Raw genomic sequence first — 16,384 nt, 5'->3', positions numbered from 1 at the left:
GCAAACTAACTTTTTGAGATTCATGCACAAGGACCCCCAGGTCACTCTGCACCGCAGCATGTTGTAATTTCTCCCAATTCAAATAATATTCCCTTTTTACTGTTTTTTTTTCCCAAGGTGGATGACCTCACATTTTCCGACATTGTATTCCATCTGCCAAACCTTAGCCCATTCGCTTAACCTATCTAAATCTCTTTGCAGCCTCTCTGTGTCCTCTACACAACCCGCTTTCCCACTAATCTTTGTGTCATCTGCAAATTTTGTTACACTACACTCTGTCCCCTCTTCCAGGTCATCTATGTATATTGTAAACAGTTGTGGTCCCAGCACCGATCCCTGTGGCACACCACTAACCACCGATTTCCAACCCGAAAAGGACCCATTTATCCCGACTCTCTGCTTTCTGTTACCCAACCAATTCTTGATTCATGCTAATACATTTCCTCTGACTCCGCGTACTTTTATCTTCTGCAGTAACCTTTTGTGTGGCACCTTATCGAATGCCTTTTGGAAATCTAAATACACCACATCTATCCACCATGCTCGGTATATCCTCAAATAATTCCAGCAAATTAGTTAAACATGATTTCCCCTTCATGAATCCATGTTGCGTCTGCTTGATTGCACTATTCCTATCCTAGATGTCCCGCTATTTCCTCCTTAATGATAGCTTCAAGCATTTTCCCCACTACAGACGTTAAACTAACCAGCCTATAGTTACCTGCCTTTTGTCTCCCTCCTTTTTTAAACAGAGGCGTTACATTAGCTGCTTTCCAATCTGCTGGTACCTCCCCAGAGTCCAGAGAATTTTGGTAGATTATAACGAATGTATCTGTTATAACTCCCGCCATCTCTTTTAATACCCTAGGATGCATTTCATCAGGACCAGGGGACTTGTCTACCTTGAGTCCCATTAGCCTGTCCAGCACTACCCCCCTAGTGATAGTGATTATCTCAAGGTCCTCCCTTCCCACATTCCTGTGACCAGCAATTTTTGGCATGGTTTTTGTGTCTTCCACTGTGAAGACTGAAGCAAAATAATTGTTTAAGGTCTCAGCCATTTCCACATTTCCCATTATTAAATCCCCCTTCTCATCTTCTAAGGGACCAACATTTACTTTAGTCACTTTTTTCCGTTTTATATATCGGTAAAAGCTTTTACTCTCCGTTTTTATGTTTTGCGCAAGTTTACTTTCGTAATCTATCTTTCCTTTCTTTATTGCTTTCTTAGTCATTCTTTGCTGTCGTTTAAAATTTTCCCAATCTTCTAGTTTCCCACTAACCTTGGCCACCTTATACACATTGGTTTTTAATTTGATACTCTCCTTTATTTCCTTGGTTATCCACGGCTGGTTATTCCTTCCCTTACCGCCCTTCTTTTTCACTGGAATATATTTTTGTTGAGCACTATGAAAAGCTCCTTAAAAGTCCTCCACTGTTCCTCAATTGTGCCACTGTTTAGTCTGTGTTTCCAGTCTAGTTTAGCCAACTCTTCCCTCATCCCACTGTAGTCCCCTTTTTTTAATTTGCCTAATTTGCCACTCAAACATCCTATATAAAGTAATTCAAAAGATCCAACCACATCAGCAATAGTGCACAATAGCACTAGTTGAAGATGTCAATGGACTTGAAACTGAAAATGAATGCAAAATAGTAAATATTCTTAATGATTACTTCCTCCAAGTATTCACAAAGGAAGACACGATCAATTAAGATATCCTCAGTAACATCAATCTTTTTAATATACATTTGATGAAAGTTCTAATCAGGCTTGATGGGCTCAAATAAATAAATCCGCTGGGATAGATAATGGCATGGATTGCCGTTCTTTACACTTGCACTTACCCATAGACTTTCTATGGGCGTTTACACTGGAAGTTCCTCTCGTCCAACTATTGAAAAAGCTCAGCACTCTACAGAGCATCTGGGACCTGTGTGAACGGGGAAAGCAACTGTGCATCAGCTTAACCAATCAGATTGAAGTACCATTAATGAACGGCGCAGTCTGAACCAGAAAGTGCCAGAATATTGAATTCAATGTCAAATCGGGTTAAGAAAGCAAAATAAGCAGGGAAGGAAAGATTGAATTGAGAGATAAAAGAAACAAAGAAAAAGTAAAAAAAAAAATGTTTTAACAGATTTTAAATGATTGCTGGAAATTTTTTAAGTTAATTTTCATTGCCAGAGTGGTTGTTTGGTAGTAATTAAGACTTGTCACACTGTTAAAAGGGTACGTACAATGGAATGGACAAGCCCGAACTTGTTCTGGCGAGTTTAGTGTGAATTTACCAGGTATGTACAGCAACTTTACGCGCTCCATGCGTCTCAGCGAGATACAGTTATCGCGCAGCTTCTGGAGGAGCAAGACATCTCGGACAGCAACTTCCTAATTTACACATTTAACTACGCCTGTGCAGTCACTGGAAGTTGGTGTCCAATTTACACGTTAATAAGCATTGTTAGCCTCACCGTTATTTCTACCGCAAAACCGGCCCATTATTTATACCAGAGTGCTGAGAAAGATCAGAGGAATGATTTATGATGCAATTTGAGGGAGTGACTGTAAACCGAGGAGGTACCAATAGATTGCAAACAGGCTAAGGTGGTACCCATATTTGCAAAAAGAAGACAAAATAAACTCTGGCAGCTCCAGTTTCATTAGTATAACTTCCATTCTATGCAAAATAATGGAGCCGATTAGCAGCAGTAAACTTGAGGATTGTCTATACAATAATCTAATAAACAATCAGCATGGATTCAGAAGGAGAAGATTCTACTTGATCAAAGTCCGAGACAATTTTGAAGAAGTGCCAATCCAAGTTAACTGGAAAGCCCTACGATGTAGTGTACTTCGATTTCCAAAAGGTATTTGACAAAAGAAAAGACAAAACAAAGCTTGGGGGATTCAGGGTAAACTTTGGGAATGGATCACAAATTGGCAGAGGGGCAGATACCGAGTATTCAGTGAGGAGTTATGTCAGATAGTGGAAGGGTGGTGTTGGCTGAAGTACTAAGTGGAATGCCACAGAGCTTGATGGGCCACTACTGCTTTTAATTTACATAAATTCATTGGATTCAGAAACCCAAATGCAAAATGGTAAAATTTACAAATACGAAATAGAGGGGCAGTGGAATCAGAGGAGGCAGCACAGAAGTTACACTGAGTTGGATAAAATAGATAAATCAGCAGAGCAATGGTGAATGACATTTAATGCAGTTGTGTAAAGTACTGCGCACAGGAAGAAAAAAGAAAATAAGCCGTGTACTTGAAGCTCAGCATGTCCAATCAATGTAGTGCAGCAATCAAAGTCAACAGAAATTGAACTCCATTGTTAAAAAGGTAGAATACAAGTCAGAGGAAGTCATGACCAAACAGTAAATGCTCTGATTAACTCATGTTTAAATACTGCATGTGGTTCTGGTCGCCAAGATGCAAAGGAGAAATTTCAGCACTCGAGGCAGTGCAGAGAAAAGACATGAGGCTGAGCTAAAGTGCTAAAGGCCTGAGTTCCGAGGAAAGACCGGAGAAATGTGCTTTTCAGTCTGGACAGGAGATGTCTGAGAGGTGATTTTATAGCTTTTTATCTTTTATAGTGTTGCTTTGTATCTTTATCAACATATGACATGTGTATAGTGTCATTGTTCTTAATGTTTCACTAGTAGATCTCCAGTGACGTTGCTCATGGTGAGTCAGAAGTTATGCTGTGCCACATTTCCCTAACTGACATCAGTGGCTAACAGTTCAGAAAAAGTTCATTGACTGTAAAGTGCTTTGGGACATAGAGGTTGTGAAAGGCATATATACAAGTTCTTCCTTCTGATTTTCTTTAATTACATATTAATAAAATAGGAAATCTGATTTACTGACATAAGAACTTCTCAACTCTTGATTCATGAAGGGGAAAAATGGGAAGGCTTCTCTTCCCATGAGCGGGCCCTCTGATATAAAGGGTCGAGGTTGGTCCCAATCCACGTAGCAGCCCTTGAAGTTAATAGACGGAGATGGATGGCCAGGTATAACAATCTTTAATTGTGGACTTCTCATCATAGCCGCCTGTGAGTGGAAATGTTCCCCGAATAGCAAAATTGTACGTCATTTATACATTTCATAGATCCCTTCGCTCCCCGGTATGACCTCCCTCAATCTCTAATTGGGATACTTTATCAGTAATATTTTGGATCGGCGACCAGGATCTCAAGGCAACCTGAGACCTTAACTGGGATGACCTCATTGGGTTAGAATTTGATGATCGTACAAGGCGCCTAAAAGTTTGTTTAGAGTCTTTTCACAGAGTCTTATCAGTATTTGTTGAGAGTCTTCCAAGGTGTCTTATCTTGTCGGACTGGACCGATCTTAATGTTATCTAGTGTTCTAGTACATCAATGTTGAATCAGAGGCCTCTGGGTCCTTGGTACTCGAATATGTTAGAATGTGTGAGGTCAGCTACAGGCCTTCTGCCCCTTTTGCTGAGCCGATATAGAAGCCGGCACTTTAAACCTTACCCCTAATGCCAATTTTCTCTTACAATTCACTTGTGTAGAAATTTCTTAGAAAGAGGAGTAACCATCACATTATTCAAAACACTTTTTAAAAATTCACTCAGCTTGTTGATGACACAATTGTATTTTTAACTTTGGTAACAGGTAACTGACCAGTCCAACCTGAATACACTCTTCTCATGTTTCCAACCCTTTTCCTGATGCATTCAGCCCAAACTTAGCTGCCACACACTACAAAGTAATTCTTACCAATCAACCCTTTGCTGGCAATCGGTCCCCTCCCTGCAACATTTCCAGGCAGTGAGCCCAAGTCTAGACCTGATGCAGATTTTTGCAGTATTTGGACTTCAATACTGTGTGTGTGTGAAACAATATATATTCTGTATTGGAACAGTGCAGACTTCCTACTCACTTAGCCTGTCTATATTCCTTTGCAGATTTCTTGTGTCCTCCTCACAATTTGCTCTCCCACCCATAGAAACATAGAAAATAGGTGCAGGAGCAGGTAATTTGGTCCTTCGAGCCTGCACCACCATTCAGTAAGATCATGGCTGATCATTCACCTCAGTACCCCTTTCCTGCTTTCTCTCCATACCCCTTGATCCATTTAGCCGTAAGGGCCATATCTAACTCCCTCTTGAATATATGCAATGAACTGGCATCAGCAATTCTCTGCGGTACAGAATTCCACAAGTTAACAACTCTGAATGAAGAAGTTTCTCCTCATCTCAGTCCTAAATGGCTTACCCCTTATCCTTAGACTGTGTCCCCTGGTTCTGGACTTCCCCAGCATCGGGAACATTCTTCCTGCATCTAACCTGTTCAGTCCCGTTAGAATTTTATATGTTTCTATGAGATCCTCTCTCATCCTTCAAAACTCCAGTGAATATAGGCCCAGTTGATCCAGTCTCTCATATGTCAATCCTGCCATCCCGGGAATCAGTCTGGTGAACCTTCGTTGCACTCCCTCAATAGCAAGAACGTCCTTCCTCAGATTAGGAGACCAAATATTCAAGGTGAGGCCTAACCAAGGCCCTGTACAACTGCAGTAAGACCTCCCTGCTCCTATACTCAAACCCCCTAGCTATGAAGGCCAACATACCATTTGCCGCCTGCTGTACCTACATGGCAACTTTCAATGAGTGATGTACCATGACGCCCAGGTCACGTTCCACCTCCCCTTTTCCTAATCTGCCGCCATTCAGATAATATTCTGCCTTTGTGTTTTTGCCCCCAAAGTGGATAACCTCACATTTATCCACATTATACTGCATCTGCCATACATTTGCCTACTCACCTAACCTGTCCAAGTCACCCTGCAGCCTCTTAGCGTCCTCCTCACAGCTCACACCGCCACCCAGCTTAATGTCATCTGCAAACTTGGAGATATTACACTCAATTCCTTCATCCAAATCATTAATGTATATTGTAAATAGCTGGGGTCCCAGCACTGAACCTTGCGGTACCCCGCTAGTCACTGCCTGCCATTCTGAAAAGGACCTGTTTATATTCCTACTCTCTGCTTCCTGTCTGCCAACCAGTTCTCTCTCCACGTCAGTAGATTACCCCCAATACCACGTGCTTTAATTTTGCACACCAATCACTTGTGTGGGACCTTGTCAAAAGCCTTTTTTGAAAGTCCAAATACATCACATCCACTGGTTCTCCCTTGTCCATTCTACTAGTTACATCCTCAAAAAAACTCCAGAAGATTTGTCAAGCATGATTTCCCCTTCATAAATCCATGCTGACTTGGACCGATCCTGTCACTGCTTTCCAAATGCGCTGCTATTTCATCTTTATAATTGTTTCCAACATTTTCCTGACTACTGATGTCAGGCTAACCGGTCTATAATTACCTGTTTTCTCTCTCCCTCTTTGTATCATAAGTAAACTTGGCTACATTACAATCGGTCCTTTCATCCAAGTCATTAATATAGATTGTAAATAGTTGAGGCCTCAGCACCGATCCCACTAGTTAATGTTTGCCAACCAGAAAATGACCCAATTATCCCGACTCTGTTTTCCGTTAGTTAGCCAATCCTCTATCAATTCTAATATATTACCCCCAACCCCGTGAGCTTTTATCTTGTGCAGTAACCTTTTATGGGGCACCTTATCGAATGCCTTCTGGAAATCAAATACACCACATCCACTGGTTCCCCCTTATCCACCCTGCTCATTACATCCTCTAAGAACTCCAGCAAATTTGTCAAACATGATTTCCCTTTCATGAAACCATGTTGACTCTGCTTGATTGAATCATGCTTTTCCAAATGTTCTGCTACTGCTTCTTTAATGGAGAGACGTGAGTCCGGGGTCGGCGAGAGGCCTACAAGAGGCGTCGGGAGGTACGTGGAGAGACGTGAGTCCAGGGTCGGCGAGAGGCTAACAAAAGGCCGCGAGAGGCGTCGGGAGGTGCGTGGAGAGACGTGAGTCCGGGGTCGGTGAGAGGCTAACAAAAGGCCGCAAGAGGCGTCGGGAGGTGCGTGGAGAGATGTGAGTCCAGGGTCGGCGAGAGGCCTATAAAAGGCCGCGAGAGACGTCGGGAGGTGCGTGGAGAGACGTGAGTCCGGGGTCGGCGAGAGGCCTACAAAATGCCGCGAGAGGCATTGGGAGGTGCGTCGGAGAGACGTGAGTCCGGGGTCGGCAAGAGGCTAACAAAAGGCCGCAAGAGGTGTCGGGAGGTGTGTGGCGAGACGAGAGGCTTACAAAAGGCAGCGAGAGGCGTCGGGAGGTGCTTGGAGAGACGTGAGTCCGGGGTCGGCGAGAGGCTTGTACAGCTACAGGGAGAGGGCAAAAAAGAAGTAGAAAGAAACAGAAAGGTACGTCACAGCCAAGGGGGTAAGTGATTGGCTGTTGATTGGTAAGTAGCTTTTCTTTTCTTTCTTCTCTTCTATAACAGTGAGTAAACTTTAGCATTGTTGTTGCCAATTTAAGTTAATCTAAGGGTTAAGTCATGACAGGAGAGCTCGGTCACGTGTTATGCTCCTCCTGTACCATGTGGGAACTCGGACACTTCCGGTGTCCCTGACGACTACGTGTGCGAGAAGTGTATCCGCCTACAGCTCCTGACAGACCGCGTTGTGGAGTGGGAGCTGAGGGTGGATTTACTCTGGAGCATCCACGATGCTGAGAATGACGTGAGTAGCACGTGTAGCGAGTTGGTCTTACCGCAGGTGAAGGGTCCACAGCCAGCTAGGGAATGGAAGACCAGCAGGAAGAGCAGTGCAGGGGTCCCCTGCGGTCATCCCCCTGCAAACCCCCTGCTTTGGGTACTGTTGAGGAGGATGACTCATCAGGAGAGGGCAGCAGCAGCCAAGTTTATGGCACCGAGGCTGGCTCTGCTGCACAGAAGGGTGGGAAAAGATTGGGAGAGCTATAGTGATAGGGGACTCTATTGTAAGGGGAATAGATAGGAGTTTCTGCGGCCGCAACCGAGACTCCAGGATGGTATGTTGCCTCCCTGGTGCAAGGGTCAAGGATGTCTCGGAGCGGCTGCAGAGCATTCTGGAGAGGGAGGGTGAACAGCCAGTTGTCGTGGTACATGTAGGTACCAACGATAGAGGTAAGAAGCGGGAAGAGGTCCCACAAGCTGAATTTCGGGAGTTAGGAGTTAAATTAAAAAGTAGGACCTCAAAAGTAGTAATCTCTGGATTGCAACCAGTGCCACGTGCTAATCAGAGTTGAGGGAGCAGGATAGTTAGAATAAATACGTGGCTTGAGCAGTGGTGCAAGAGGGAGGGATTCAAATTCCTGGGACATTGGAACCAGTTCTGGGGGAAGTGGGACCTGTACAAAAGGGACGGTCTGCACTTGGGCAGGACTGGAACTGATGTCCTAGGGGTAACATTTGCTAATGCAGTTCGGGAGTGTTTAAACTAATATGGCAGGGGGATGGGAACCTATGCAGCGAGATAGGGCAAAGTAATATGGAGTCAGAAACAGATGGTAGAAAGGTAAAAAGCAATAGTGGAAGGCCAAGTAAACAAAGGCAAAAAACAAAAAGGGCCGCACTACATCATAATTCTAAAAGGACAAAGGGTGTTAAAAAAACAAGCCTGAAGGCTTTGTGTCTTAATGCAAGGAGTATCCGTAATAAGGTGGATGAATTAACTGTGCAAATAGATATTAACGGATATGATGTGATTGGGATTACGGAGACGTGGCTCCAGGATGATCAGGGCTGGGAACTCATCATCGATGGGTATTCAACATTCAGGAAGGATAGAATAAAAGGAAAGTAGATGGGGTAGCATTGCTGGTTAAAGAGGAGATTAATGCAATAGTTAGGAAGGACATTAGCTTGGATGATGTGGAATCTATATGGGTAGAGCTGCAGAACACCAAAGGGCAAAAAACATTAGTGGGAGTTGTGTACAGACCTCCAAACAGTAGTAGTGATGTTGGGGAGGGCATCAAACAGGAAATTAGGGGTGCATGCAATAAAGGTGCAGCAGTTATAATGGGTGACTTTAATATGCATATAGTTTGGGCTAACCAAACTGGAAGCAATACGGGGGAGGAGGATTTCCTGGAGTGCATAAGGGATGGTTTTCTAGACCAATATGTCGCGGAACCAACTAGGGGGGAGGCCAACTTAGACTGGGTGCTGTGTAATGAGAGAGGATTAATTAGTAATCTCGCTATGCGAGGCCCCTTGGTGCAGAGTGACCATAATATGGTGGAATTCTGCATTAGGATGGAGAATGAAACAGTTAATTCAGAGACCATGGTCCAGAACTTAATTAAGGGTAACTTTGAAGGTATGAGGTGTGAATTGGCGAGGATAGATTGGCGAATGATACTTAAGGGGTTGACAGTGGATGGGCAGTGGCAGACATTTAGAGACCGCATGGATGAACTACAACAATTGTACATCCCTGTCTGGCGTAAAAATAAAAAAGGAATGATGGCTCAACCGTGGCTATCAAGGGAAATCAGGGATAGTATTAAAGCCAAGGAAGTGGCATACAAATTGGCCAGAAATAGCAGTGAACCTGGGGACTGGGAGAAATTTAGAAATCAACAGAGGAGGACAAAGGGTTTGATTAGGGCAGGGAAAATAGAGTACGAGAGGAAGCTTGCAGGGAACATTAAGACGGACTGCAAAAGTTTCTATAGATATGTAAAGAGAAAAAGGTTAGTAAAGACAAACGGAGGTCCCCTACAGTCAGAATCAGGGGAAGTCATAATGGGGAACAAAGAAATGGCAGACCAATCGAACAAGTACTTTGGTTCGGTATTCACTAAGGAGGACACAAACAACTTTCCGGATATAAAAGGGGTCAGAGGATCGAGTAAGAAGGAGGAACTGAGGGAAATCCTTATTAGTCGGGAAATTGTGTTGGGGAAATTGATGGGATTGAAGGCCGATAAATCCCCAGGGCCTGATGGACTGCATCCCAGAGTACTTAAGGAGGTGGCCTTGGAAATAGCAGATGCATTGACAATCATTTTCCAACATTCCATAGACTCTGGATCAGTTCCTATCGAGTGGAGGATAGCCAATATAACCCCACTTTTTAAAAAAGGAGGGAGAGAGAAAACAGGGAATTATCGACCGGTCAGCCTGGGTAAAATGATGGAATCAATTATTAAGGATGTCATAGCAGCGCATTTGGAAAGAGGTGACCTGATTGGTCCAAGTCAGCATGGATTTGTGAAAGGGAAATCATGCTTGACAAATCTTCTGGAATTTTTTGAGGATGTTTCCAGTAGAGTGGACAAGGGAGAACCAGTTGATGTGGTATATTTGGACTTTCAGAAGGCTTTCGACAAGGTCCCACACAAGAGATTAATGTGCAAAGTTAAAGCACATGGGATTGGGGGTAGTGTGCTGACATGGATTGAGAACTGGTTGTCAGACAGGAAGCAAAGAGTAGGAGTAAATGGGGACTTTTCAGAATGGCAGGCAGTGACTAGTGGGGTACCGCAAGGTTCTGTGCTGGGGCCCCAGCTGTTTACACTGTACATTAATGATTTAGACGAGGGGATTAAATGTATCTCCAAATTTGCGGATGACACTAAGTTGGGTGGCAGTGTGAGCTGCGAGGAGGATGCTATGAGGCTGCAGAGTGACTTGGATAGGTTAGGTGAGTGGGCAAATGCATGGCAAATGAAGTATAATGTGGATAAATGTGAGGTTATCCACTTTGGTGGTAAAAACAGAGAGACAGACTATTATCTGAATGGTGACAGATTAGGAAAAGGGGAGGTGCAACGAGACCTGGGTGTCATGGTAAATCAGTCATTGAAGGTTGGCATGCAGTTACAGCAGGCGGTTAAGAAAGCAAATGGCATGTTGGCCTTCATAGCGAGGGGATTTGACTACAGGGGCAGGGAGGTATTGCTACAGTTGTACAGGGCCTTGGTGAGGCCACACCTGGAGTATTGTGTACAGTTTTGGTCTCCTAACTTGAGGAAGGACATTCTTGTTATTGAGGGAGTGCAGCGAAGGTTCACCAGACTGATTCCCGGGATGGCGGGACTGACCTATCAAGAAAGACTGGATCAACTGGGCTTGTATTCACTGGAGTTCAGAAGAATGAGAGGGGATCTCATAGAAACGTTTAAAATTCTGACGGGGTTAGACAGGTTAGATGCAGGAAGAATGTTCCCAATGTTGGGGAAGTCCAGAACCAGGGCTCACAGTCTAAGGATAAGGGGTAAGCCATTTAGGACTGAGATGAGGAGAAACTTCTTCACCCAGAGAGTGGTGAACCTGTGGAATTCTCTACCACAGAAAGTAGTTGAGGCCAATTCACTAAATATATTCAAAAAGGAGTTAGATGTAGTCCTTACTACTAGGGGGATCAAGGGGTATGGCGAGAAAGCAGGAATGGGGTACTGAGGTTGCATGTTCAGCCATGAACTCATTGAATGGCGGTGCAGGCTCGAAGGGCCGAATGGCCTACTCCTGCACCTATTTTCTATGTTTCTATGTTAATAATGGACTCCAGCATTTTCCCAACGATAAATGTTGGACTAACTGGTCTATAGTTTCCTGCTTTCTGTCTGCCTCCTTTTTTAAATAGGGACGTTACATTTGTGGTTTTCCAATCCGTTGGGACCTCCCTAGAATCCAGGGAATTTTGGTAGTTTGCAACCAATGCATTCACTTTCTCTGCAGTCACTTCTTTTAAGATATTGGGATGTCAGCCATCAGTTCCATGGATAGCTTGGGATACTGTGTCATCTGTTTGATTACACTTTTCATTATGTACTTCCATCTATTCTTCACATTTCACTTTTTGTTATTTTTCACTTGTGCTGCTACTCAAATTTTCCGAAAACGAAGGCAAAAAAACTTCCTGTTGAAGTTCTCTTAACTTTTCAGAACCAAAATTCTCGTTTCAACTGTCTGAACAATCGTTTATCACCTGTTAACCCCTCACTATTGTGTCTGTGTTCAGTCTGTCAATTACTAAATTCCATTTGAACCACTCAACTATAGCCATAAATATTGATCTGTGATATCAAACTGTTCTCATCAGACACGTATACAGTTAAATAAAAAATAAAAAACAAATACATGTTAAGACTTCGGCATCTCTGACTTAAGCCAGTGGCCTGGAAATTCCGGCCTCCCCGGGTCCGTACTGTGTGTCTATGGACCCGGGAAGGCATCGCAAAAGCCAGTTTTCAGCGCACAATGCACATGCGTTGAAACCGGCTTTTCCGATCTGTCAAGCTGGAGCTTGACAGATCCAATGCATATCGGGTCAAGGACATTTGCATGGACAAGATTGCGGTATTTGATAAAAGTAGGCGTATAGACTACTTTTACAAGCGTAAGAGTTTAAAAACATACAAAAATATAATTTAATTAAATTTTTTAAAAAAACACCATTTTTAAAAACCCTGCCCACTATGTTACATTTACTTTTAACCATAATTTAAAAAACTTAAAAAATGTTTTTCCGAGTTTAAAAAAAAAAGATATTTATTAACTTTAATTTTAATTAATTGTAATTACGTGAGCTGTGTTCTATTATTTTTTTATTACGTATGTTTAGTGCCTGCTTTTTTATCTTCTCATTAATTGGAACTCCGTTCTCATTGCTATTAATGAGAAAGCTGTTGAATACTGTACCTGATTGCACCTTCTGCATGGGAACCAGGAGGACGGGAGTGCGCTTTGCAGCGTGGGAAGAGAAGGCCTCCCTACCGGAATTGCAGGCGCCTCCCGGACCCCCAGGTAAATTCGTAGAAATGTTTCAGGTCGGAGGCAATTACCCGCGGGCAGCCTCCGACCGGAATTTCAGCCCAGTATCTTTTTCAGCATCAACAGGTTAGACGGCACTACCATACTAGGGTACTAATACCATTCAGTGAAATTAACCTTGTGTTCTTTAATACGCTACCGATTTTTGTGCCGATATGACCTGTTTTATCATTTTATTTCAGTGAACTGTGAATTTTAAGATTACTGAATAAACAGAAATGCTCTCTGTGTTCCCCAAAATTGCTCTGAAGCCTGAGGTGGAGGCCTATCTCCGAAGTGTTTTTAAAAATAAAGAGGTAATGATTTATTCAAATTAAAATGGTATTTAGAAAATGTATATTGGGAGGGGAAAAAAACTATTACAGGTACTTGTGAATTAATAAATACTGCTCAGATTCAATGACACAAACCATTATGTAAATACTTATACAGTAGCGATTGCAGAAGCTCTTAGTAATACAAAACGCAATGAATAAATTAGTGCCAATGTATTCATAATTATGTTTGACATTTTTAATCTTAACTTAATTTCTAGATTTCTTTAAAGGTTATTTACTGTACAAAACTGAAGAAAAGTAAAATGGTTGAATTTTTGCTGCTGAGGAGTACGTAATTTCTATTCTCTAAACATTAACTGCTTGGAAATACTGAAAATGTAATAGTATGGAGATTTGCAGTATTAATTCAAGCATATTAACTTTTATAGTTGCTTATTTGACGCAGCCAAAAGGTGTGACTTTACTGCGCTGTTTAATTGTGTTTCTTTTTAAAAAGGTTTCTTTAAGAATAAATATTCTATTTTTAGCTTTTGACAACTTTGGGTTCTGAGCAGACCGAGGCCAGATTTGAAGCCCTGTTAAGCCGTTTGTCGCATCCGCCATCTTTCACAAGCATCCGAGTCAATACTTGCTTGGCCTCCCCTGATCACGTTAAAAAGCTGTTGACTGAAGAGATCCAGAAGGTTTGATCCAGTTCAGTTTGTTCATATTTTAAGGATGTTAAGTTGTAATGTGACTTCACTTGACCAACATAGTCTTGCTCCCCTCTTAATTTATATGTACATATTTTTTTGTCTGAATGACATGCATGAACTGACCAGCTGAATTTAAATCAGAATGTGTGGTTCAGAACAAGGTCATATTTAATTAATTTAAAAGTCATCAAGTTTTTTTTAAAGCCATTGGTAGTGACATGATTATTTCTGCTTATTTGAAGTACTTCTCCCATTTTACTTTATTGTGACAAAAAGTAAAAAAATAACTTAGGTGGGAAGTAATTAGACTCCAAAACTGTTTTAAGAAGAACTAGAATTCAATTAAAAATATTTTTTAGTAATCATGTCGTTTTAAATAAATTTCATCTCAAAAGTCTACTGGTTTTACCAGAGATGTGTACAATAGGGATTTGATGGTGAACTACTGGCATGTTGTGTCACAGGATGGTAGGACATGTATTTTGTCCAATTCCCCAAGCAAGTCTCAGCCCATCTGCATACATTCTAATCAGTTGTGAGCACCAGCAATAAGTGAAATCAGAGGGAGTATTGACACACTGCTGCAATATACCTTGATAACCATGTGTCAGAGGCTGAGAAATTACTTGTCTGTAGTTCAGGAAATTGGGAATGACTGAAAATTATCAATATGATGTTTGCTGCAGTGGAAGTGATTGCCTGCTAATACATTTTTATAACTGTCATCGATGAACTGTCTACCTAAAAGTGGGTAACATTGAAAAACTGCATGTCAAAATCCAACTAATTTGTTCACAATTACATGCATATTTAAAACTGCTAAAATGGTTAAAGAAGGGAGAAAGAAGCACTTTGCTTTTTTGCAAAAAACTGTCAAACTTTTGCACAGTTTTGACCTATTTATCAGCTTTCTGGGGTTTTCTCCAATGAAATACAAAAAATGCATTGGTTGCAAGCTTCTGAAATAAAGGAAACTGGGATTAATTAGTATTACTGAATAGTTATAGCTGAAAAATTATGAACATTCATTTTCAGCTTGCATCCCTGTCAGTCAAGAATATCAGTAGATTGAAAGGCCTGCAATTTGCCTGGAAGCACATTGTACCCACACAGAACATCAACTATTCTGTTTTACCGGGAGATTTTGGAAAAACAAAAATGAATTGTCTAATGCAAAGCTTTATTTGAATGTATTCTACCATTAAATGAATTCTGAGACTTTAGTATAATGCCTGCTTAACTGTTGGAATAGCAGAGGCTGTAAACTATGCCAACTGGATATTTTTTGCCTGTACATTACATTTAATATTTTGCAAATAGGAAATCTTTGAGATATGAAGGGTCAAGATCATGCACTGATGGAATGATTTTGGAAATTCATGGTGGGATGGGGAAGTATTGGAGATCATGGAATCGTACAGCACAGAAGGAGGCCATTCAGCTCATCATGCCTATGCTGGCTCTTGAAAGAGCCACCCAATTAGCCCACTCCCTGTCTTTTTCCCCAATAGTCCTGCAGTTTATTCCTTTTCAAGTGTATATATACAATTTCTATATGTATATGAGAGTAACTGAAAAGAGAGAATAAAGCAGAAGTGTAGATAGCTAATGCAATCTGAACAGACCAGTTTGAATTCGTTTGTTTTAGCTTAAACAATTGGTTGACTATACTGCATTTAGTGATAAACAGACTTCAACTTTCTTAATAATTAATTTGTCCAAATTACAAATCTGAAGTTTTCAGAGCCTAATTTAATGCTGCATTTAAGCAGCAAGAAGCAATTTCTTTTGAGAATTCCATTGTTGTGAAATATATTGTAGGGACAGCATAATGGGAAAACAAACTCAAGTTGTAATTTTCAGTGATTTTGTTTTGGTACCTATACCTTTACCAACTGGAAGATATTGCCATAGCTGTGAGCCAAAACAGACTGCACTGCTGACTGAGACAGCTGGGTTGAGGTGATCAGCCTCCTGATGGCCAAGTAGGCTGTACTTCCAGCAGCAATATCTGTGTTGTCACTGGCTGCTGCTGCCTCTGGAGATGTTGTGAAACTCAGCTTTTTAGCTCTATGAGCTCTGGAGACATATTCGCTTTAAGCCCTTTAAGTTATATGTGGTATAAATTAATCGTCTGCTGGTAATTACTTTGAGAGGGAAAGCAAGGAATGAGATTATAAATTAAATGGAAAGATGCCAAAAGGGACAGAAAAACCTAATGGTATAAATTTATAAATCCTTGAAAGCATGCAGATCGATAAATTCATAGAAAAGCCAGTAGCATTTTGGATTTTATAAATAGGGTGTACAGTACAAGAGCAAAGAGTTAATGATAAATGGGATCAGATAATGGTCATGCCACAGTTCGAGAACTGTGTTCAGTTTTGGGTGCCCCATTATAGAATTAACGTTGTGCTCTCTGTCTTTAGATTTATCAGGGACGATACCAGTTATGGGATACTATAGTTATGAGGAGAAACTTGAGATGCAGGAGCAATGGAGCAGAGACGGTTGAGAGGAGATTTTAATAGAGGTTTTTAAAATTCTGAAGGTTTTTTTAGTGTGAATCAGGAAAAGCCATTTCCTCCGGTTGGGAGGCCAATGGCGAGGAGTCCACCAATTTAAAATCTTGACAGTGTGTGGAGAGAGGTTAGGTAAAATTTCTTTAAACCGAAAGCTATTAC

General features: G+C 41.7%; 1 protein-coding gene across 7 annotated transcripts in view; it reads left to right on the top strand.

The window, feature by feature from the left end:
* Positions 1–16,384, top strand: part of nsun6 (NOP2/Sun RNA methyltransferase 6) — a 61,921-nt gene that overhangs the window by 2,698 nt on the left and 42,839 nt on the right. For 4 of the 7 annotated variants that reach the window (XR_011593384.1, XR_011593385.1, XR_011593380.1 and 1 more), the window contains exons 2-3: positions 12,910–13,023; positions 13,533–13,688. Coding sequence is in view for 1 of the 7 variants with exons in the window: in XM_070881374.1 (XP_070737475.1) it covers positions 12,946–13,023; positions 13,533–13,688 (234 nt within the window). In the remaining 6 variants the exon portion in view is untranslated. Of the gene's footprint in view, positions 1–2,229; positions 3,566–3,899; positions 4,015–4,035; positions 4,057–12,909; positions 13,024–13,532; positions 13,689–16,384 lie in introns of those variants that run through there. The other 3 variants (XR_011593382.1, XR_011593381.1, XR_011593383.1) reach the window with 3 other exon arrangements.

The sequence above is a fragment of the Pristiophorus japonicus genome, chromosome 5 (genome assembly GCF_044704955.1).
Source record: "Pristiophorus japonicus isolate sPriJap1 chromosome 5, sPriJap1.hap1, whole genome shotgun sequence".
NCBI classification, from domain to species: domain Eukaryota; kingdom Metazoa; phylum Chordata; class Chondrichthyes; family Pristiophoridae; genus Pristiophorus; species Pristiophorus japonicus.
Note: the sequence above shows the minus strand (reverse complement) of the source record. Positions and strands in the feature narration are given on the sequence as shown.